This window comes from Mercurialis annua, linkage group LG5 (genome assembly GCF_937616625.2).
Source record: "Mercurialis annua linkage group LG5, ddMerAnnu1.2, whole genome shotgun sequence".
In the NCBI taxonomy this organism is placed as follows: Eukaryota; Viridiplantae; Streptophyta; class Magnoliopsida; order Malpighiales; family Euphorbiaceae; genus Mercurialis; species Mercurialis annua.
The window spans coordinates 3,219,088-3,242,023 of record NC_065574.1 but is presented as its reverse complement, the minus strand read 5'-3'; the positions used below and the strand labels follow the sequence as shown (position 1 = coordinate 3,242,023).

The 22,936-nt window shown below is 34.5% G+C and overlaps 3 protein-coding genes across 6 annotated transcripts; 2 read left to right on the top strand and 1 right to left on the bottom strand.

The window, feature by feature from the left end:
• Positions 1-768: 768 nt before the first annotated feature.
• LOC126681276 (uncharacterized) lies at positions 769-7,543 on the top strand. 3 transcript variants are annotated; one of them, XM_050376790.2, is made up of 16 exons: positions 772-1,059; positions 1,566-2,164; positions 2,330-2,459; positions 2,606-2,807; positions 3,160-3,246; positions 3,330-3,389; positions 3,478-3,564; positions 3,972-4,043; positions 4,196-4,251; positions 4,511-4,596; positions 5,575-5,665; positions 5,757-5,914; positions 6,015-6,106; positions 6,208-6,288; positions 6,710-6,783; positions 7,149-7,543. In XM_050376790.2, exons 2-16 carry the CDS (start codon positions 1,606-1,608, stop codon positions 7,222-7,224), a joined length of 1,911 nt encoding a protein of 636 aa, XP_050232747.1. In that variant the 5' UTR covers positions 772-1,059; positions 1,566-1,605; the 3' UTR covers positions 7,225-7,543. The 3 variants fall into 3 exon arrangements, 2 of the variants coding, with proteins under 2 accessions (XP_050232747.1, XP_050232746.1); XM_050376789.2 differs by having other exon boundaries at positions 772-1,070; XR_007641367.2 differs by lacking the exons at positions 6,208-6,288; positions 6,710-6,783; positions 7,149-7,543 and having other exon boundaries at positions 769-1,070; positions 5,728-5,914.
• A 528-nt stretch (positions 7,544-8,071) lies between these two features.
• Positions 8,072-13,149, bottom strand: LOC126683386 (uncharacterized). Its single transcript, XM_050379259.2, has 11 exons — positions 12,991-13,149; positions 12,609-12,674; positions 12,440-12,507; positions 11,739-11,772; positions 11,548-11,617; positions 10,921-10,978; positions 10,473-10,601; positions 10,161-10,252; positions 9,257-9,335; positions 8,510-8,588; positions 8,072-8,362 (listed from the first exon to the last, which is right to left on the bottom strand). Exons 1-11 carry the CDS (start codon positions 12,995-12,997, stop codon positions 8,292-8,294), a joined length of 753 nt encoding a protein of 250 aa, XP_050235216.1. The 5' UTR covers positions 12,998-13,149; the 3' UTR covers positions 8,072-8,291.
• Positions 13,150-15,355: 2,206 nt separating this feature from the next.
• LOC126681018 (uncharacterized protein At1g51745-like) lies at positions 15,356-22,099 on the top strand. Of its 2 annotated transcripts, XM_050376380.2 has the most exons (5): positions 15,356-15,621; positions 15,886-15,931; positions 16,022-16,247; positions 17,745-18,871; positions 20,607-22,099. In XM_050376380.2, the coding sequence occupies exons 3-5, from the start codon at positions 16,045-16,047 to the stop codon at positions 21,686-21,688; spliced, it is 2,412 nt and encodes an 803-aa protein (XP_050232337.1). In that variant the 5' UTR covers positions 15,356-15,621; positions 15,886-15,931; positions 16,022-16,044; the 3' UTR covers positions 21,689-22,099. The 2 variants fall into 2 exon arrangements, with proteins under 2 accessions (XP_050232337.1, XP_050232338.1); XM_050376381.2 differs by lacking the exon at positions 15,886-15,931.
• The last annotated feature ends 837 nt before the right edge of the window (positions 22,100-22,936 follow it).

Here is a 22,936-nt window from a genome sequence, read left to right as displayed (position 1 = left end):
AGTTGGAAATGCTATTTAGGGTTTAAGTTTTGAAATTTATGTAAATAAATTACTTTAAAAAATTATTTTTTTAAATAGAATCTATTCTATAGCACTATAGTGCTCTTTAAATTATTTAAAAATAAACAACTAGCAAAGGATCATTCTAGTTATTGAATTTGTGCGTCAGGCATAACTAATTTACAGTCTTTTAAATGAGCTATAGCTCAAATGGTATAAGCGCTAGGCAACAAATTGCTAGGTCGTGGGTTCAATTCCTCCCACAAGCGCTCCGCCTCCCCAATTATCAAAAAAAAAAAAAAAAATTTACAGTCTTAACAATTTTATATTGATTCGACACTTCGAGACTATAATTTTAGGTCAATTAACTCTAAATTTAATTATTGTGGAACACATTTATTTAATATAATTTGAAGGTTAATCAATTTAAAATACGATATTATTATTTTTAATTGATTTAAATTATTAAATGTAAATTAATTAATGTTAACGTACAAATTTATAGATCGTGAGTATCCTTTACTAATAAGTAATAAATAATTGATTTTTTTATAAAAACAATTCTGCCAATTACACATGCTCTGCCATTTTTATTTCCTCAAATCACATAAAAGCTAAGTTAATTTTTACAATAAATTTTAAAAATATTTAGGAATCCAATTCTGCCATATATCTCATACAATTTGCACACAAAACCTAAAAACAAATACAAATTGCAGTTAATATTTAGTTAATAAAAGTTATAGTAAACCCCCCAACTGATAATTTGTTTTTTTAAGGAAAAAAAAGACACCACTTTTATCATCTAAAAAAAACACAAAAACTCTTGTCTTAAATTTTTCTGTACTTAAAATTAACAAAGAAAGAACACTGATCGACCAAAGCCACTAAAAAGCTCCAAACTTTTTCGTATGAATTCGATCTCACTCCACTTCACATTCATCTCCCATCAAATTCCATTAGTCTGCTGATTTTGAGGAGAACGGGGTCGTTTTAATTTCTACACAATTTGAAGAACTTTTTTGAAGACTGCAACTTTTCACCACATTTTGTATTATTGTAATTAGCAGGTTCTTGAATTTTTTTTTTTTTGTTAATTTGGATTCTGGGTTTTGTTTTAATTTTGATATTAACATCTGGGTTGTTGAAAAGAAATTAAATTTATGATTTAATCTGTTCTGTATGGTAAATTTTGTTTAAAAAAACTAGTCTTTTGTGTAATTGTGGGAGTTTTGATGGCTTAGTGATTCTAGGGCTTGCTGAATTTTGCTATGGCAAGTTGATTATACTGCCCATATTGATTCTCGTATTTTGGTATTTATAGTTATGGGAACCAACTTTTTTTTGATAATCGGGGAAAGGAGCGCTCGTGAGAGGAATTGAACCCACGACCTTAGATGTTTGCTGCCTAACGCTTATAGCATTTGAGCTGTAGCTTGTTGATAATGGAGACCAACTTGATTGTTTAATTTTCATCAATTGTAAATGAAATATGAATTATTCAAATTTTCTGTGTCATTTGTTTAAAATGATTTGGTTTGGTCCGTTTGATTATGTGATGCCAGGCGGCGCGTGTTCCTCTAGTGTTGTGGATTGTCATGCTGGATGTTACTGCCAACTGGTGTAATAGGGATGAATTCCACTATGGATGATATGAATTTGATTCAGCAGGCGCAGAGGCATCACTTAGTTGTCAGAGAAATAGGCGAGGAGATTGATCTGGAGATTGGTCATGGAGACGATGATTCTTCATTTACTAATACCCATTTACTAGGTGGTGCACGTGAGCCTTCTGCTGAGGAGCACGATGAGGCGAAGAATATGGCAATGAGTTCTCAAATTTCTGCTGAAGATCGAGATATGTCAAAGTCACCGCCAGCGAAAAGAAAGAAGAAGGTGGTTAAACGATGGAGAGAGGAATGGGCGGATACTTACAAGTGGGCATATGTCGATGTGAAGGACGGAACTGCAAGAATATTTTGTTCTGTTTGTAGAGAATATGGTCGGAAGCATAGAAGAAATCCTTATGGGAATGAAGGCAGCAGGAACATGCAGATGAGTGCATTGGAAGAGCATAATAATAGTCTGCTTCACAAAGAAGCTCTTCGTCTTCAGATAGCCTCCAAGGATAAGATCATTGTTGATAAGCCCATTTATGTAAAAGGTCATAATTCCGTTTTGTTGAATTTTATGTCCTATGCTGAATTAGTGTTTTGCTTACTTGTATGCAATCATCTACACGATGCATTTTACATTATTTACCCACTCTCTGTTTCTATTTACTTCATATGGCTACATCGTGATAATGCCCTTAACCCTTAAAATGCAGCTCTTATGTCCAAAACAGCTGGATCTATTGTCGAAGCTGCACTTAAAAGGGATCCACATGAGACTGAATTTATACAATCAGTACAAGAAGCTGTTCATGGTTTAGAAAGAGTGATTGCAAAAAATACTCAGTGAGTTTGATATATAGATAGGTCTTTGTCTTTTTGATCAAGTTTCAATCTCTTCTGCTTTTCTTTTTATATAATCATTAGTGGAAAGGTTTTAATTTATATTATATTTATTTATTTTCCTTTGAAGTAGCTTAACTATGTTTCAGTTATGTTAACATCATGGAACGCTTGTTGGAACCTGAGCGTATGCTTCTTTTTCGAGTTCCTTGGGTGGATGACAAGGGTGAGGCCCATGTAAATCGGGGGTTCCGAGTACAATTTAGCCAGGCAATGGGTCCATGTAGGGGTGGCATTCGTTTTCATCCTTCTATGAACTTAAGTATTGCTAAGTTTCTTGGTTTTGAACAGGTACTGTCTTTTTCTCAAGGACCCATCTCATATAATTTTGTGTCCTAAATTCACATTGAATTTCAGTCAAAAATTTCCTCATGGCATCCTTCTGTTATGATTTTATATCCGTAACATGAACGTTGTATTTTGTATTTATCAGAATTACAAGCCTTTAAAGTAGTGTGGGAAAGATTTTATAAAGCATAATTGAAAAACCTGTTGTAATGTCATTTAGAGAAAAGTATTTGCGGCAATTTTTGGAAAGCTAGAATAAATTATCTTCATAATCTTTCTAAACTTTCATCCATGAATCACAATAGAGGCTTAATATGAGATTGACACATTCTGTTGCGATTCCCACTTTGTTCAGACATTAAAAAATGCCTTATCACCATACAAATTGGGAGGGGCTGCAGGAGGTAGTGATTTTGATCCAAAAGGAAAAAGCGATAATGAGGTAGCGGCCTTGCTAATTACAATGCTTTACCAATTCCTTTTCCCAGAAAGTCTCTTATGCTTTTGCGAAACCTACACTGGCAGATCATGCGCTTTTGTCAGAGTTTCATGAACGAGATCTATAGATATCTCGGTCCCGATAAGGCAAGCAGAAGAAGAATATGTTAATCTGTCCATTCGTTATTTGTGTAGTCTCTTTTGCTGGTCTGATTTCATGATACATTTATTTTAGGATCTCCCTTCAGAAGATATGGGTGTTGGTACTCGAGAAATGGGATATCTATTTGGGCAGTACAGACGTCTTGCAGGTCATTTTCAGGTTTTTCTTCTTTCTCATATCCTGCCTTTAATTTAATTTAATTGGATGCACATGATTATGTCTTAAAGATAAAAGATTCAACTTGTATGAGTTGTTTTTCTTTCTCTAGTGTTTGTGTGTCCAGCAACTCTGGGATTATAATTTTTTTTAGATGACAATCATACATTTTAACTCTTTAAATCAAAGGTGCTAGTTCTTTATATCAACACTTCCCTACTCTCTTTTTTCATTTTGAGGTTTTTTATTTGTTTGTCTTTTTTAATTTCTATTGCTTGTATTTTGGGCACCGTCCTCACTTCTCAGACAAATATGGCATATCCAATTTGTAGGCTATATGAAATTTTTCCGTAGGAAAAATGATGAGTGATTTATTTATATGCCTTCATATGCATGCATTACTTATGCAGGGAAGTTTTACAGGGCCAAGGATATATTGGTCTGGTTCTAGCCTGCGAACAGAAGCTACTGGTTATGGACTGGTAAGAACAGTCTGACCATCTAGATTATATAATACAGTTTGAAGGACTTGTATGCTAGCAGCATTACTTCATGTGCAACATTTTAGTCGATTGTACATAGTTCTTCTGGTTTAACTTTCTTGGAATATAATAAATTCCCCATGTTTTCACAGGTTTTCTTTGCTCAGCTTATGCTCGCAGACTTAAACAAAGAACTCAAAGGACTAAGGTTGCTCCTTAATCTGATTGCTTTTTAAAATCATTTAGGTGCCTGCTGGGCATTTCAGTGATATTTTAGTCTTTAGTTATTTAGTACAGGCTACTGCTTGCTTGCTTGTTCTCATTGTTTAGCAGGGCACGCCGCACTTTATTGACATTGTTAACATTTGAATTGAACCCGTGTTAGGAGCTTCATCAAAGCAATCAAATTTTAGTTGCTGCTGGTTTTACATTTAAGAATATTTTTTTTCTTAATTTCTTTTATATAGGTGTGCTGTAAGTGGTTCCGGAAAGATTGCAATGCACGTTGTGGAGAAGCTGATTGCTTATGGTGCTATTCCAATCAGTGTATCAGGTACTTTTTGATCCTTGGCGAATATCATAGCATTTAATCTTGTGATGAGGAAGGAACTTATTGTGTTAATCTCCATGACGCTTTTGTTTAGGTTGTTTGAGCTTTAGTTATCCATTGATAAATCCCTTTATTTGTAAAAACCAAAAGTGAACCAGAAGACGTGCTTATCTGCATTCCCGTCCCCATATCTATACTTTGTCAAATGGTAATTGAACTTCTGGTGTAGTACTAGAAGATGATGATGCAATTGCTCTTTGTTCAATTTAGATACTTATCGTTTTCCTTCCTTGTAAATCTTGCATTTGGGTCAGTATGCTTCAAAAGAAAGCTTTTAACTGTTTTTTCTAATAATGCTTTTTAATCTTACGGAACTTAATGTTTAGTCATCTAGAGTAATTTTAATCTTTATGATTTGAGTTGAAAAAACATTCTGAGCATAGTTTTTTGCTGCACAACTGGTTAGTTTTGGAAATACAGCTGTGCAAAATGGAAATAATGGCTCTGCAGCAGAAAACTTTTCCTAAGCATCACTCCTTCATTTAAAAACTTCTTTTGACAGCAAACAACAAGAGAACTGCAGCATTTATAGTTATCAATCAATAATCATTGTTTATTGGTCATGTGGTTGTGCTCGATCAATTGTGTACTTTAAGTTCCAGAAACTAATTTATTGTGCATTTATCCTTGAATTTGGGCTTATGAGTCTGGAGAACTGCCACTTTCAAAAAATAGTTATGTGCCAAGTTCTAACCCTTCGAAAGAACAAGAATTGCTGCTTTTTTCAGGTTTTATAGCTCTTTTACCGAAATTCTTTAACTTGAAAATTTATGTTTCTCTTAATGAATCTATGGTTTTTCAGATGTCAGTGGTTTTGTAATTTATGATTTAGATGGTCATAATTTTGTTTAGGTATATCAATAAAGCACTGTTGCGTGAACCATTTTGTAACACATGCTCTTACCTGAAAATATGGCACAGATTCCAAGGGATACTTAGTGGATGATGAAGGATTTGATTACATGAAAATATCATTTTTGCGAGATATCAAAGCCCAGCATAGAAGTTTGAGGTGTGCTTTTTTTACTTGCATCGTCAATCTCGACATCAAATTGATCTTTTTAACAATTGCAGGATGTCATTGTTACATTTGGCATCTGCAGAGATTACTCTAAGACTTATGCACGGTCTAAGTACTATGATGAAGCAAAACCTTGGAACGAAAAGTGTGATGTCGCGTTTCCTTGCGCTTCCCAAAATGAAATAGACCAATCTGACGCCATTAATCTGGTGAATTCAGGTTGTCGCATACTAGTAGAAGGTAGGATTAACTCCAAGCATGACCCTATGGAACTTATTTTGTCTTTTTTGTTTCTTAAACTTCTCTTTACATTGATGGGGTTTAAAATTATATATTCTAGGCTCAAACATGCCCTGTACGCCTGAAGCTGTTGATGTCTTAAGAAAAGCAAATGTTATTACTGCTCCTGCAATGGCAGCTGGTGCTGGAGGGGTATGCTATTTAGCCCTTTTGACTTATGAACAATTAGCCTTCCTTGCATACTCTGAAAAAGTTATGTAATGAAGCTTACATCGTAATCTACTTGGTGGCAGGTTGTTGCCGGAGAGCTTGAATTAAACCATGAATGCAACATGGTGCACTGGTCTCCTGAGGATTTTGAATCTAAGTTGCAGGTGAGGTGGTGTTTGCTTGTTTTTTTTTTTTTTCATATTTGCTGCTTTGTTTGAATAGTGTTAGAACATCACGGCCCAAATTGACTAACTTGCAAGTCCTCCTAATTACACTGATGCTGATTTGGAAAGTGAGTACGAATCATTTGAAAGTTGTTAAACATGCCACATATTTTGAATGATAAGAAATAAAATTTTGTTGCATCTGAAGTATGCAAGTATGTTAGCAGAAACCCCATTTTTATTGAATGATGACTTGAGTTTAGTACGTTTACTTTTCGTTTTGGTTTCATTTTTTTTCTTCTGTGGTTCATCAGTCATTAACCGTATCCGATTCAGAAATTCATACATTTAACTTAATATCACTCTTATTATGATATTCTATAGGCATTCATTCATTTCTGTTTATACTTTTGACTGGCAGGAAGCCATGAAGCAGATATACCAAAGATCTTTGAAGGCTGCAAGTGATTTCGGTTACCAAAAAGAGAGTCCCGAGTAAGTGCCTTTTGCACTACTATTCACAATATTATGTCCAAGCATGAGCTGCGACTAAGTTCTCCAATTGGATGTTGAAGTGAGAACATCCATTTTTCATTGTTTTCTGAATAAACTGTAGTTATTTGATTTTAAAAAGCAAATATGGACTACGATTGCTGATATTTTATCTGTTTCCCTTGATATTTTAATTTAACGGGATAAGCAATTATTTCTAAAATGGTGGAAAACAGTATTTTAGTCTAAAAATCGTAATTATACCTAAAGTTATTGATGTCGATGCCACAATTTCATGTTCAAAACCACAGATTGATATTGCATCGAGTTAAGAAACTGGTCTTTTTCGTTTTTTTTTTGTTTGACAGAGCCTTGGCACACGGAGCAGCCATATCTGCATTTCTGGCTATTGCTCAAGCTATGACCGATCAAGGATGTGTATAGAAGAAGTCTTCAGCCTGCTAGACCAGTAAAACAGTCGACAGGATTCAAAGATCATTCATGACGAAAATATTCAGATCATTTAGCAGATTCAGCAGATTTGATGTAACATAATGTGTATTATTTGATAACCAGCCTTGAAATGGGAAGTTGGTTTGGAAAATATAGTTGATGTATAAAAAGAAATTGGGGTAGTTCTAGTGTTAGCATAGCAAGAGCCTCCACAAGGGAGTGCTTATTCTTGGCTCCTTAAAGCTGTCTAAATGCAGTCTTGTGAAATATTGGGATGTTACAATTCGAAATAAAATTTAATTATTTCCTATGATTGGGATTAAAAGAAGGAAACTATGTTCTTTTACTTAATGGTACAATGTTATTTTTTAAATCTCTTTTTAGTCTCATTACATTGCAGAGGATGTTTTATGTTCATCGACTATGTTGTATGAAAATGTGAAATGAAAAATACTGAAATAAAGAGCGGGATAAAATAAGACATCGTAATTATTTTCTTTGCTTCCCGTCTAAAGTTGGGATGGACAAAGATCACCGCCGCCTTGTACATCATAATTATTTTCTTTGCTCTCCGCTGCCTGGTTTTTTCTTGCTAGCGAATCACATCAGTCCAGAGATGGAAGACGGTTAAAATTTTCAAAATTATAAAATAGAAAGGCGGACTGGAAAACTCAATATAGTCTATTAATAATTAACAAGTTCGGAACATAATTCTGTAACCATGTACTGCTTTGTTCAAGTCAATTTTCCATATCTATTCAATGATGTCTTTCACTGGCATAGAAAACATTTGCATTGCTTTTTGTGACTAATAATCTGAATACTTGGGCTTGAACACTTCAAGTGAAATAGCCTTTTTTTCTTTTTCTGATGAGTACAAAATATCAATTATACTTTTTTAGAATGAAAGAAAATGCAAAACTCTAATCTACATTCCCTCCTTTATGTGAAGAGACAGGCATGGAACAAAAATACATGTGAAGTGCTTCTGACTAAAACCGATAGATCTCCATGCGTTATGGCGCTTTTAGTAGGAGCTGAACAAAATACAGTACCGATTAATTGGCTCTCCTCGACGATGAGTCAGTTTTCTCAGCCAGATAGTGCTCTAGCATATCATCTTCATCATCTACAGTTTATCAAAAGAAAAAGTCACTCTTTGAACAAATATATACATGATAGATGCGCTATCGTCCTTCATGTTTGCACATTTGACTATACATGTTCTTTACAACGCATTATAACCATGGCTTAATTATAGGGAACGCAGAATTACCTTCAAAATCATCATCATCAAAGTCGATTTCCTCCTCATCTTCCTCGTCAATTTCTTCATTAACTGCAGCTGCACCTTTCTACGGAAAGAAACCATTTCAATTATTTATTAATTTTCGATGTAAATTAAAATTGACTCGCCTCAACTTTAAATGTTTATATAGAGGGTGTGCCTCGCATTGATGTTTGAAAACTGAATTTTTCAAAGAGAAGTTTAGAAATTTTTGAGTTTTGAGAACTGCTTATAAAAAAAATTACAAGCTCTCTTTTGACTCCAAATAGCAATCTGAAACAAGCCGAGAACTTGCAGCTATCCAAAAATTGACACACCATCAGTATCAATTACACTCACAAAATCACATAGTTTATTTATAGAAGCTACTGTAGAATTGAACGGTGCTATATAGCAAAGTCCAAGAATTTAAAAAGATTATTGACGTGTGAGCGCAGAGAACAGGATTCTCATTTTGGATATTACAACAACCGTCATATAGCATGTAGTTGCTTACACTCTGATATCATATAAATTAAGATATTAAAGAAGACTCTATTGGTGAATGGTTAAGATGGACAACCCTAATAACTGCACAACCATTACGTATTCACCATAGCTATTTACTACCAGCAACTAGTTAACTATGAAAGATTAAAATGCGTATCATTTCTGGATACTACTGCATTAAAGGCGTGCATATCTAAATTTCATGCAACCATATCGCTATATAAACCGTCACAAGAATGAACTTACAGCTTTTCCACTTTCAAACCACTGTCTGCCTGAAAGCTTCTTCTCCTTAGTGATACTAAGAACAGCCTCAGGCATCAATCTGAAAAATAGAGCCAGGCATTTGTCATGACATTATATTCCAGAATATAGTGTATTGAGCAATCTTCTTTCATATAAAAAAAAAGCATGAACTGTGCTATGGAAATGCATTTTACGGGTTGAACATATGAATCAAATAATCAAAACAAGTTACTATCTTATTAAGGTCGAAGATTTCATTTCTATCAAATTCAAATTGCACATATCCTCGTCTTTTTCTATGCTTTATAGGCTATGTAATTTTCATTCTTTCATGCGGCCGAGGTTAGATATACAGCAAAAACTTATTTCTCTTAGCACAAAATTGTACTTCTCTAACTCCACAAAACCAAATACACTTCCAGAGGTTTATTCTTAAGAGCATAGGAAACAATGCACACTTCTTTAAAGTGTTGATTCCCTACAAGATAGTGCCCGAGAATTTTCATGATCCCACACTTAAGACAAGTCTGCTTTACGGCGAAAACCATCCAGCTTAACCATCGGTTTGCAGCATAGGACGTTCAACTTGTGCAACTATAGCAACAAGATTTGCCTCAAAACAAGCCAAGTAGGAAAAATACTCAAATTCTTTAAGAAATTCAAACTTGAGCTAAAAAAAAGGTAGATCTGCTACTTATACTTCTACAAATAACAGTGGAAGGGCCTAGAAGAAGCTGTTATTAGCCAATAAATATTTGTTTAGGCAAGCATAATTTGTTCATAAACCAATAATGCAGATATAGTTAACTTTCCGTTATTTTCAGACGCCGAAGTTGTCTGGAAAACCTTGACTCTAGAATAAAAGAAACGAGAGCTAGGATAGCAATATGATAACAGAACTTACTTTGCTCGTTCAAGAGCCAATTCTGCTTCAAATCTTTCTCTCCATGCCAAAAACGTTTCAACAGTAACAGCTTCTCCATGTGGTATAATTACCTGTACAGGGAAAAGTGAGAAGAAGCTCTTCAAAGAAGTTTAAAGCGATAAACAAGTAAAGCTCATATTGAAGTACAAATGCATAATAAATTGGTAAAAAAATTGGATCTCGGGATCATTCAATAAAGAAATTCATGGGAAAAATAACATGTTTGCTCAAATCTAGCCTGCATTAGTGCCAGCCAAACTGGTATGAATCAGAATCAGAAGGCATAAATACCTCATCTTTAGCTGCCACTTCATCTTCACTGTTATCACCGCCAGCAATCTGTTTAAATTTTTCAGATAGCCACTCTTTAGCTGATGAAACAAGCGTGTAGACCATAGCCATACCAAGATTTTCAGTTGCCTGTGAAACATTATTGTTTTATAAACAGTCTGGCAAGTGCAATTACACAACTGCATAAAACTTCTTGTTCCAGGAAATTTACAGCAAGGCGTTGGATACTTTGAAGAACATTATGCTAATCCCACAAGGTTCATAGTGAATTTCTTATTCAATTTTAGGAAGGATAATTATATTGATATCAAGATAACTATATTGAGCTTGTACCAACTTTATTAAGCATTGCTACTTATATCAAGTGGTAAGGGGCTACATTATGAATTGGAACTTCAAATATTCAAAAGATAAATCAAAAAGGAAAAAATATGCCTGGGAGATTTACCTCTTGTTCAAGCATTCCTTTCAAAGCTTTAAGATCACTTGATTGTATACCTCGTATGCTACACAGATTAAAGAAAAAAAATCAGATTTTAAAAGCTCTAGATTTACGATTCACCTACAATATACATTTGTAGTTCATTTAGCTATTACTTTTCATTGCTACATTAGTGATTTTTATTGAAGTAACATAACAATAAATAGATTTTTTGCCGACACACTCCAAGACCAATTGAGATTTCAGTAACTTCCTATAGAATTTTGGCAATATGGATAATTCAAAGTCTTCAAAGTTCATTAAATATTTCACTACCTTTGAAAACTCAATTTAGGATTTGATTTCCAATTATTTTCTCATGGTTAATATTGTTCTCTAATTTAAGTTTTAGGCAATTGACTCAAATCACCTCTTTTTCTTCTTCCTCGACCTGTTCTTTTCGGTGGCAATCGAGGAGAAGAAGACAGACGGCAAGAAAAGGGTGATTTTCAGTAACAAACTTGTGTGGTGTTATATGCATTCACATACGAAAAGCTGAAGTAAAAATCAGTTCTTGTAGAAAGGAATGTAAAACAATAGTTAATAACAAAGGCACACACAGATATAGCACCTTGATAATAAAAATATACTAACCTTTGCACATTTAGCAGAGGAGGTTCATCTGGATACTTCTCAGTGTGGGAGAATATGAGAGCTAGCTGGCCTGAAAAAATTGAAGTTCAAGAACTAGCGTTATTAATAATTAGAAGGTGAAAAGAACATAGCACAAACATATCTAAACTAAAACAAAAATACGACTTTGTTGATATGTTTTTCATCATAACCTGGAGTTGCAGTTGAATATTCTTCATCATCATCCTGATAGCAACAAAAAGAGCAAAGGTAACTACGTGGGAAAGAAATTCCTTTGCCATAACACGGCATATGAGTAAGATAGGGGAAATTTAGATGTGCCTAGAATTGTAATTTCAGATATATAAAAAGGAATGTTGCTAATGCTGCACCTATATAGTAAACATGTACACCCCCAAAATCTACAATTTAATTATAACAATAAGTAAATAGAGTGTGCAACAGAAGTGATTGATATTATTTCAATGCCCCTTCATATTTCACCACATCCTTCATTTTTGATCAAAATGTAATTGAACTAAACAAATAATTACAAAGCCACGGGGTAGCACCTCAAGTGATTCATCTCTTTGTAGCTATGTAAATCCATTAATGTTATTCTTGAATTCAATTACAATAGCAGCGAGCATAAAGATTCAATAACAGCTAAAAATACAAGATCGTCCAGTAAAGAGTGCTTATTTTAGCAATAAAAACTATTGTCTTATGTTGCTGTGGCATCAAAAATCGTCTAGAAGAACTATATCAAAAAGCCAGAACGGGGTAGAAAAAAAATCCGACTTAAGGTGCTTCAAGACTCTCAATTGGTCCAAATCTACTCAAAGAACATATAAAAATATGGTAAACATACATTATAGAATGGATAATTATCCTATCAAGCAATAATACATACCTGCAGAGAAATCGTTATCTGAAAGCATCGATTTGAAGTATTTAACCCACTCTCACTTGAATGAATTTCTAGAACACAACACATTACCAAATCAAACGCCATCAGCCGATAATCAGAAAATCGAAACAATTCATCAATTATGTTCAACATAATTGATCCATTAACATACCTTTGAACTCATCCATTAGTATTGCCTCCAATGCTTCAATTTCCATCTCCTGTTCCTGCACATAATCTGCCCACAATAGTTTAACATAAATGAACAAGTAAGACCTTAGCTCTAAATTTTTATTTTTCTCATAAACTAAAATTCATAGTCTTTTCTAGTTCAACCAATAAAAAAGTCACCACTTTCATTAAGTACTCAGACAATTAACTCATTCCCATTAAACCCAATTTCATAAAACTTCAATTAATTATCAACTAACTAAAAAAACTCTCAAAAATTTCAAATTCAGCTTCTGGGTATCTCTGATTCACAATAAAGCAGGTTGCTTTACACTAAAAAAACCCATGAAACAATATTATAAGATAAAATAAGCATTCATTACCAGTCATGGTTTTGATGAACAAGTTACTTTTAATTGATCAGTGTCTCTTCTCCGAATTTATTTTTTGTTTGGTCCAAATCAAGCTGTTAGCTTGATGAAACCTAGTTAGTGTTCAAAAAAGAGAAAACGCACCGTTTTGGGTCAGACTTTAAAAAAAAATTAAGTTTTGAGTAGGAGATTTTGAAGAGTTTAATAATTGATCAAAAAGGTAAAAACTTTAGAGGTTTAGATAGAGGGTCCGAGTGTTTGCCACGTTTCAAAGTGTTTCTATTGGAAAAAGAATATTTCAATCCTTGAAAGGGAAAAGATTATAAGTGGTTACGGTAAAAGTAGGGGTAGGAATGCTAAAAAAAATACTATAAGGTTTATTTGGTGGATGTTTAAAAGAAAAATTCGGGGACTTTGCTAGAGATAGTGGGGTGAATCAAAGTGATATGACACAAATTGAATATGGATTCATAATTCTAATTAGTCAAGCAAAAAATATGACATTCACGGTAGAAAGATAGATCGCTATCGGAAAAAATTTGGAAAACTATTGATACATGGAGTATTTACTTTAAGGATATATAGTACATATCTAATGTTGTAACCTGGTGAAAAGTGGAGACTCTGCATAAACTTCAACGATATTCTCTTATCGATGAAGTTCATTGGAATATCATCGGACCATTTTGTATAAAATAACAAAGAAAAAAAGTTTTTTTATAGTGATCATGAAGCACATTGCTACAAAACAAATATCATTTTAGTATAGAAGATACAGAGCGGACATATTAAAGTTTTATCTATTTTATCTTTCAAGATCAAGTAGGTATAAATATATAAATTTTGTGTAGATGAAATGATTATAAATTTAGCAAGGGTTTAAGAATCATGCCTTGGACTTGAAAGAAACATTTGAAAAACTTAAGAATTTCAACCTAAAACTTAACTTAAATTTGGATCGCGGCGAAGGGATAAGCGTAAATTCTAGAAAAATACAAATCACACTCAATATAATGGTTCATAAATAAGTAAAAAAAAGTACATTATTTCCATAGAAAAGTTACCCTTCCTAAACGACTTATGTCTTATTTTTGAATAAGTGATTGCCATTATTTAATTTTGAAAAACATAATAAATTTCAAGTAAGAAAAGAATATAAAGTCGCCTTTGAGAAATTCAAGATATTGTTTACCATTCTCTCTTATGCAAACATGAAACGAGAAAACAATTATATATGTGTTTCGCCTCCACAAACAAAATATTACTCGAAGTTCTAGTAAAAGAGGAAAGACATGAGCATATATCAATCTACTATGTCAACAAAGTGTCGAGGAGACCGAAAGTCAAGCACTCTAAGATCAAAAAAGTTATTTTAGTTTTGAAAAATGTATTCATAGAAGTTACAATATATTTTGCAAATCATGTCATTGTGTAAAAACTAATCAACCATTAGAAAAAGCATGACAAAGTTTATAAACTTCCGGGTAACTCGTTATCTGGTCGTTCAAGTTGGGGGCATGTGACATTCGATATTAATCTTTCCACCTTGTCTCAAGTGTCGGTTGACTTTATGGCATAAACTACCACGCATGACTGCACAGAAGAGATAAAGCAAAACTCGTTTAGCTGAATTTTTCAAACTGGTTGGACGTCCGATTTAGAAGAATTAGGAGTTTGAATAGTGCCGAGGTTCAAATTGACACGTCTCGAATGTGGAAAAATACAATCAATCATGATAAAACATGTGATTTTTTCGGCCTCCAACAACTTTGTTCTAATAAGCTATCTCCGCCTTACAACATTATGAATGTTTTCTTCGCAAATTACTTAAAAAGGAGTATTTAAAACCTTTAAATTGTCTGATTCAAAAAGAGGTTGAATTGTTGCTTCTCTGTATAAAGTTAGAGCAATTTTTTGTTGCAATCGCTTCGATCCACCTCCTTAATGAAAAACTGTCTTTATTGCATGTGAAAGCTACAACTTTTTAACTAAATGTTCATCTCAGAAAAATTAAATCTTTTAATTTGTCAAAAAATAAAAATAAAAATTGGTGTTCGACATTATCTAATTTTAAAATTTGTATTGTTGCTGAAATTCATAATTTAATTTGTATACAAGCCTTATTTTTACTGTAAATAATTAATGATATTTTAATAAAACTAATATAGTATACTAAACTAAAACTAATATTTGTTCATAAAAATAATACTATAATAATATAATATTTTATTAATAAATATATAAATAAGGTAATTCCTATCTAGTAAGGTAATTATGATATTTGCCCTAATTGTTGGTCTTAAGTGTTAATTTTGTTTTTAAAAAGGGGCCAAATTGAAACTTGACAAACTATATAGCTAAAAACAAGATTAGAAGAAAAAACAGTTCCTTGTTACTATTATCTCTTCTTCACCAAAAACCACTCCCTCCTCTGCCAAAAACAGAAAAAAAAACCCCTACAAACCAAACCCAACTCACCTTACTGATCCAACCAATACCCTTCACCTCCATCTCCGCTGCTGCTTCACACTGTTTTCCACCGGACTTAAACGCCGCCGCATAACCGCCGGAAAACAGAGCTTATGACACCGGAAAACTCATGTATTTACAGTTTCAACTAAACTGGGGAATAGAACGAGTAAGGTGAGACAATAATGAAACTGTTATCAGATTTTAGAGCAATGGAAATAATTTAGATCTCTGTTTTTTTTAATACCCTTGTTTAGATCTCTAAAACCCATTAAAAAAGGTTAAAACTTTTTTGTTTTGTTTTTGGTATGTGTGTTTTAAAAGATGGTTTTTAGAAGTTTTGGTTGATGGGTTTGTTTAATTATGGTGCATGTTATATTGGGTTTATCTCTGTTCGTCGGCTAATGTGAGTTTGTGTTTTCTGTTTTTGGGTTTCAGGTGTTAATAGGGTTTAAATTTTTTCTGCATTCTCCATGAAATCAAGGTTTATGTTTGATTATTTTTAGTACTTGAAATATCTGACAACGTAAGATCTTTATTTTATATGTTTGTTTGGTTGTTTTTGTGTTTTCAGGAAGCTGAGTTGGGGTTTTTGAGATGGGAAGTTGCTCTGATGACCCTAACATTGATAATGGCAGTATTATTGATGCTTCAGTTGGGAGTTTAGTTTGGGTTCGTCGGCGAAACGGGTCCTGGTGGCCAGGTCGGATTATGGGCCTCAATGAAATTTCGGATGGTAGTTTGGTTTCCCCGCGATCAGGCACTCCTGTTAAACTTTTGGGCCGCGAGGATGCTAGTGTGTAAGTCTGCATTGATATCTTTTTCCTTTTACCAATTCTTTTTGTTTCTGCTTTTTGGGTTAGGGTTTAGTTGATGGGGTGTTTGAGTGACCACTGCAATCTGTTTCTTTTGAAGTTGTTTTGCTTTTTTTATTGTTTCTGTGGGTTCGGATTAGTTGGTGTTTTTAGGTTGTATTTCATTGATGGTTGTGGTTTTGGTACATTGATTGATTGTTTTGAGTTTCCCAATAGTTTAGTTTACCTTTGCAGTTAAGGAGTTCATATATTTTACCAGTCTAGAAATCAGTACATGTGGTTTAAATTCATCAAGTTGAAACGGCTATTTCTGGCCGATGCGTTAGGTTTTGCTGTGGTAGTAATCTTTCTATATTCACATTGGCCCATGCCTGCCAGTGAGAGAGTGGAGTTGGCTTTGTTTTCTTTCCTGTCCACTTAGTTATTTGGCTTTGTTTTCCTTACCACTTGAGTTCATTTATAGTTGATGTTAAATTGTTAAGTATGACATTTGCGGATTTCTAGATTTTGCTATGCAATAGTATTCTTTTAACCTAGCCAATTTAGCAAGTTTGTTTGACCTCATTGCTAAAATACTTTACTACCATTTCCGGGGAAACTGTTGCACCATAGACTTGTTTGGAGGCCAAATTTGGTTGCTAGACTAAATAGAAAATAATGAAATCATGTTATGGTAATCTATACATATTTTGAAGGGGATTAAACTTTCTGGAGCTCCTGTAAAGATACAGTAGTCGGGAAGGCTGCATAATGCATTTGGATGTATCCACCTTCCCCTTAACCTGTATTATCCAGGGAGCTCTTCGTGCACTTGACGAGCTATTTTCTGTAAAAATACCCGTCCCACTTAGAAATTGTGACTAGTGAGGAACAAATGGATTAATATTGGCAGTAGGAAAGATTGTATTTCATTCAAAATAATATATGCTCACCAATCTATTAAGTGCTTACGTTTTTTTTTCCAGACTTACAGGGCCTATGCCATATGCATTTTCTTTTACAATATGCAACTATTCTCACTCTCCAATTAGCTTTGAGAAATACAAAGTTAAAATTTGGACAAGTTAATGGAAATGTGTTAGCCTTTCCCTTTTAGCAAATAATTGTAGAGCCATGGGTCAATTTTAGGAGGATTACTATATTTTTTTAATAGAGATTTTGTTTCAAGAACACAAGTGTAGTTTCTTACTATCTTTCTCATGCATATATATGCGCACGCTAAAGTGTGCTTGTGCTGCATTATGTTCTGTGGATACTGCATACTTCATTCTGTATATGCTAATTTGCTGCATATGGAGGATAGTACTGGAATGACATTTGTATGCTACAATTGTTTACATGTGTTTTCAGTAGTTTTGTATTTGATTTATGGTTCAAAAGTAAATTGTAATTTAGATTTTGTTGACATTAAAGTGTTATTATTTATGTGCTGCTGTGCATGCAATCTGAGTTCTGATAAAATATTTTCCTTTGCTGCTTCAGGGACTGGTATAATCTTGAAAAATCAAAGAGGGTGAAGGCATTTCGATGCGGGGAATATGATGAATGCATAGAGAAGGCGAAGGCAAATGCAGCAAATGGTAATAAGAGAGCAGTGAAATATGCTCGAAGGGAAGATGCCATTCTTCATGCTTTGGAATTAGAGAATATTCGCTTAGGGAAGGATCATGTCTTCATTCCTAGAAACAAGAACTCAGGTGGTGCGCTTGGTTCTTCAGTTAAAGAGTCACCTGGGATGACTAACTCTGTTGAAGAAGACGTGGGTATAACTGATGAAGAAGAAGATGATGAAGAAAGAGCAAGTGATTCTAAAGAAGACTCAGATTCAGTCACAGATTCTGATTCTGGTTCAGATTCAGATTCAGACGATGAGTCAGATTCAGATTCTGATTCAGACGATGAGTCAGATTCAGATTCAGATGATGAATCTGATTCCAGTTCAGGCCCAGAATTATCCCAATCTGGTATATCTTTTGAAGAGCCAAATAATTTTGTTGTTTGTAAGATGCAATCTGTACAGGGAAAGAGGAGAAGAACACCAAATGATTCAGAAGATGATGGAACAGAAGGAATTAAGCGAATGCGAGGACTTGAGGACCTTGGAATGGTTGTAGGAGACTCAAATGCTGGGAACTGCTTTTCAAATGGCAGCCCTTCAAATGGTTGCAAAGTTTACAGCTCATCCATGAAAAGAAGGAGATCTCAAGTAGCTAATGTTCATGAGTTTTTGAAAAGAAAAAATCGACACCGACCGTTGACAAAGGTCTTGGAGAGTACTGCAATGGTATCTGTTCCGGTTATTTGTGATCAAGTTCCCAACTTAAGTGATTCACCTCTTCATGGATTATCTGAAAGCAAGATATCAGGAATAGATTCTAATGAGTCTAAGAAAAGCTTTTCTGTAGCAGCTAATAATAACTCAGACAGTACAGGGGTTTCATGCGAGAATAGTGTATCTCTCAATCCTTCTGAACATGCTCATGATGCTTCCCAAGTAAATTGCAAGCTGAAGGAGAATGGTATTTCTGGGGTATCAGGGCTTGCTGAGAATGATTCTTCTGATAGGTTATTTGACGTGCCATTTGTTGGAGAGGAAAAACATTCTGCAGGTATATCTGTGTAGGATATTTAAAAACTTAAAGATCTTGAGTATAATATCTTTTAGCCCATGAATGTGCATTTTCTCTCTCCATAATATTAATGCTTATACAAGCTAAAAACTAAGAAAGTTTATAGAGGTCCTGGTCTCTCTTTCTCCGAGGTCCATGGTGTGTGCTTATTTGCATAAGCTGTTATTACCCTATTTAAATGTCGTAACTTTTTTCTTCATTTCTATTATTCTTGTTGGTATGTTATCGACTATGTCATCTTTATTTAAGAACTATTCAAGCATTATCTGGGATTCCAAGTGAAGTAAACTGTTTTGTAACAGCTCTGAATCTGCTTATCTAAATGCTTTTTGTAGCATGTTAATTGTTAGACAAGAATATGAACTGGCTAGCTTGTTACTTTAGTTTGGTGATTTTATGGCCAAGAAATATACAATTGCTTTTGGAGCTAATTCTAAGCAATTTGAAGGCTAGCGAGATTTACTTGAGAGAAAGAGAATTAAGGATGGTCAAAAACTAGTGTTGTTGTAGATGTGTTTGTAGGGATTTATTGGCTGTGAGCTGCTTGTGAACACACCATGGGCAGTCATTTGTTCTTGTTTGAAACGATTATCATATCCTTTAGACAATGTTGTGAGGTAATGGTATAGATTTTCAGAAAAATTATCAACTTAGGGTTGCTTAACTCAAGAGAAACAGCTTTTCTGTTTCTTTCTATGGGCACTTCCTCATAGTTGCATGTGGGTTCACATTTATAGGCTTGCCTGTCTTCAGCTTGCTGCCCTCTCTCTGTGTGTGTGTGTGTCTGTCTGTCTGTCTAACTATCTATTTTTGACTCTATTTTACTAATCTTCTTCATATCTGTCACCTTGTTTTCAATGAATTTGCTGTCATGGGTTTTTGACAACTGTCTTAATATTTTGCAAGATAATTTAAACAGCTTTCTCTTTCACCTGATAGATTTTCTTTGGTTTGATTTTTATTACAATTTATGTTCAATTTTAGTCAAATGTCCATTTGAATTAGATATCCATTTTTTTTTAACAATTATAGGTCATTAGCTAACATCTGACAAGTTTATCTTATGAATCCTGTCCTGTTTTTTAATGCATTTATGCTAAATTATCAGATGATTGGGCCAAATCAAGATGCCACATTTCATTCATCCCCGTTGCAGCTGATTGTATTCACCGTGCTTCTTCTTTATATGCTAGTGCCTAGTTGTATTCTCCATGCTTACTGTTTATGTGCTTGTTGTATCACCTATTTTGTTGGGATTGGACATTGATGCATCTTTCTTTAGACTTGGCAAGTTCTATACAGGCATATTCATTATGAATGATTATATGTTTATGTGTTCTGTTTGTTAATTTGCCTGATTGTGTAATGTAAATAATTGCACTTTAATTCCAGCCATGGGGCTCTTTTCCTAGGTCACAAGTCTCTTCAGTTTGTCGCCTGTATTGTCATTCACATTTAAGCTTGTTACTTTGCATCTATATTTGCTGTTTTTTGCTTATATTTCTTTTCCCATACATTCATTTTAAAAGTTAGGTATATTTTGCAGCGAAGTCTCCCTAATTGCTTTCATCTTGCCAATGTTAATCTATCATCATTTCGACATTTCTTTTCTGTCGAGATGTGGGTCTGTCTAGTAATGCTGATCTTTATCAGCAAGTAGCGTTGGTTTTTTCGTCTTCTATAGGGTTTTCACCTGGTTTTCTCTGCTCCTCAGGAAGGAATCAAGTTGGTGGACTGGGAAGGCAATCTAGTCAAAGTAGTCAAGCAGAAGCGCTACCTCTGAAAAATGAGGGATTCAATGAAGCAGGTTCTACCAGTTCAGCAGCCACTCATTTTAATAGTTTCAGCCCAAGGACGGATAAAGATGCTTCAAAGTGGCAGTTGAAAAGAAAGAGGAATTCGAGACATACCAGTAAAATTAGGAAACAAGAGAAGAGAAAATATTTGTCCATGAATGGTAAATCTGATGCTTATTTAGCAGGTTTAGAGCATTGTGATGGATTCTTTCCGAGGCCTGACCAGAAAGTAGATTTTGATGGGACCAGGAGGCCCCTTGCTTCATACAAACGCAACCTGGAAGGAAAATCGAGACTGCTTGCTGGTAACCATGTCGACAGTGTTCCCCATTGGAGCAAATCTTTCTCTCATAGGGAAAATCATTTGAGAGGAGCCATGATGGAGGTGTCCTTGCCTCCTCAAAGGTTGCTTCCCTATCGTCAGTCACGCTTTACAGTTAACTCAAGATATCCGATATCAGATTATCCTGGCAGAACTGTTACGGGTTCTAAGTTGTATGATGTCAAGCTTGATGTAAAAGCAAACTACCAGCCGCAGAATGTTCCGCTGGTCTCCCTTATGAGTAAATTGAATGGCAAAGCCATTATTGGCCGCCCTCTCACGATTGAACAGCTAGTCGATGGATCTAGTGATGATATCGTCGGTAGTATTGAATGCGATCCAACTTATGTATATGCTGCAGAAGCTCCCCAACTGGGTCACACAGCTATACGGAATTTGGGACCTGGCAGGATTCTACCCAAGCATAAGACATCACAGGCACGTTTGTCACCAAGTAAATCGCCTAGAAGGAAAAGTGGGATATTGTCTAAAAAGATTCGGAAGTTATCGTCCTTGACCGGGAACAAAGAGGTATGTAGGAAGCCAGTGACGGAGAAACCCAAGGGTCCGGTTATAGCCTGCATCCCTCTCAAAGTAGTGTTCAGCAGGATAAACGAGGCAGTGAATGGCACCGCGCGACAGACACATCGTGCCGCCTTAACGTCAAGCAACTCGTGAGTTGGTTCCTCTGGAAAAGTTGCAGACAGTGGAATTCTACCCATGAATTTAGTGATTGGGAATCTTTTTTCCGAGGTGCGTGCTCTGCTCCTTACTCTTGCCTGAAGGTAGAATCTTTCTGTTCAATTCCGTGACTGATTCGTCGTAATAGAAAAGGATTTCTAGGAGGGGGAAACAGAAAGAAGAAAGAAAGGATGGAATTGAGACAGGCTTTGGGTATCTGTATATATGTAACATTAGTTGAGGTGTAAAGATGGTGATTTGGTATTTAGGTATTTGTTTTGCTTCTTGATATTAGGTTTAATTTTAAAGGTTGGTTAAGGCGGGGAAGGTGCTAATAACTTGAAATTTTCAGTGACTGGTTTGGCATCATGATTCAGTAAATTTTAATGCAAGCCACCTTTTTTGTCATTGTTTTATTTGGTTGATTCAATTGCAAATGTAATTGATTCAATTGCAACAGATGATGATAAGGTTAGAAGGCTCATATTTATGCTGTTTTAGAGACAAATCATGTATTATTTCCACACCCTAGGATTAAGTTAAACTATGCAATTTATAATGTTTGTTTAATGATATTTTTCGACGCTTAATTTATCGATGTTTGAGTAGGTTGTAACTGAGTCGAGCTAACTCGGGAGTTAGGATTGATTCAAAAAATCCTTGAAACCTACTTGATTCATATTGAGTGAAGCTTGATTTTGAGAAATTCGAGTTAATTATTGAGTCGAGTTTGAGATATAAAATGCTTGGTTCAATGGAATATTTTTATACTGGAAATTATTTTTTAAATATTTATTTAGATTAGCGATTCGAACTCGAATTTCAATTATTTTACCGAGTTCGAACTCGACTTTATTTATAAAATGTAACTCGATCCAACTCAAATTGAGTTTTGGGCATTAGATTTTAGGATCGAGTCAAGTTCGACCTTGATAGTGTTTCGACTCGACTCAATTACTCATCTATGTATGAGCATGGACTGAGTTGAGTCAAGTCGAGTTTGATATTTAGATTTTAAAGTTGTGTTCTATTTGAATTAGAGATCTCTCATTAAAGACGAATGAACTCTTATTACTTCATCTTAACTCACTCGCTCTAACTAAATGATACAATTATAAGTCTCACTATATAAACATTCAATAATTCGTTTTTATTTTTCTATTTTAGAGGAATTATAGACTAAATCTACCAATTAAAATTACAAAATCACACCATCAATTTTCACACTGATTTTCAATATTTCAT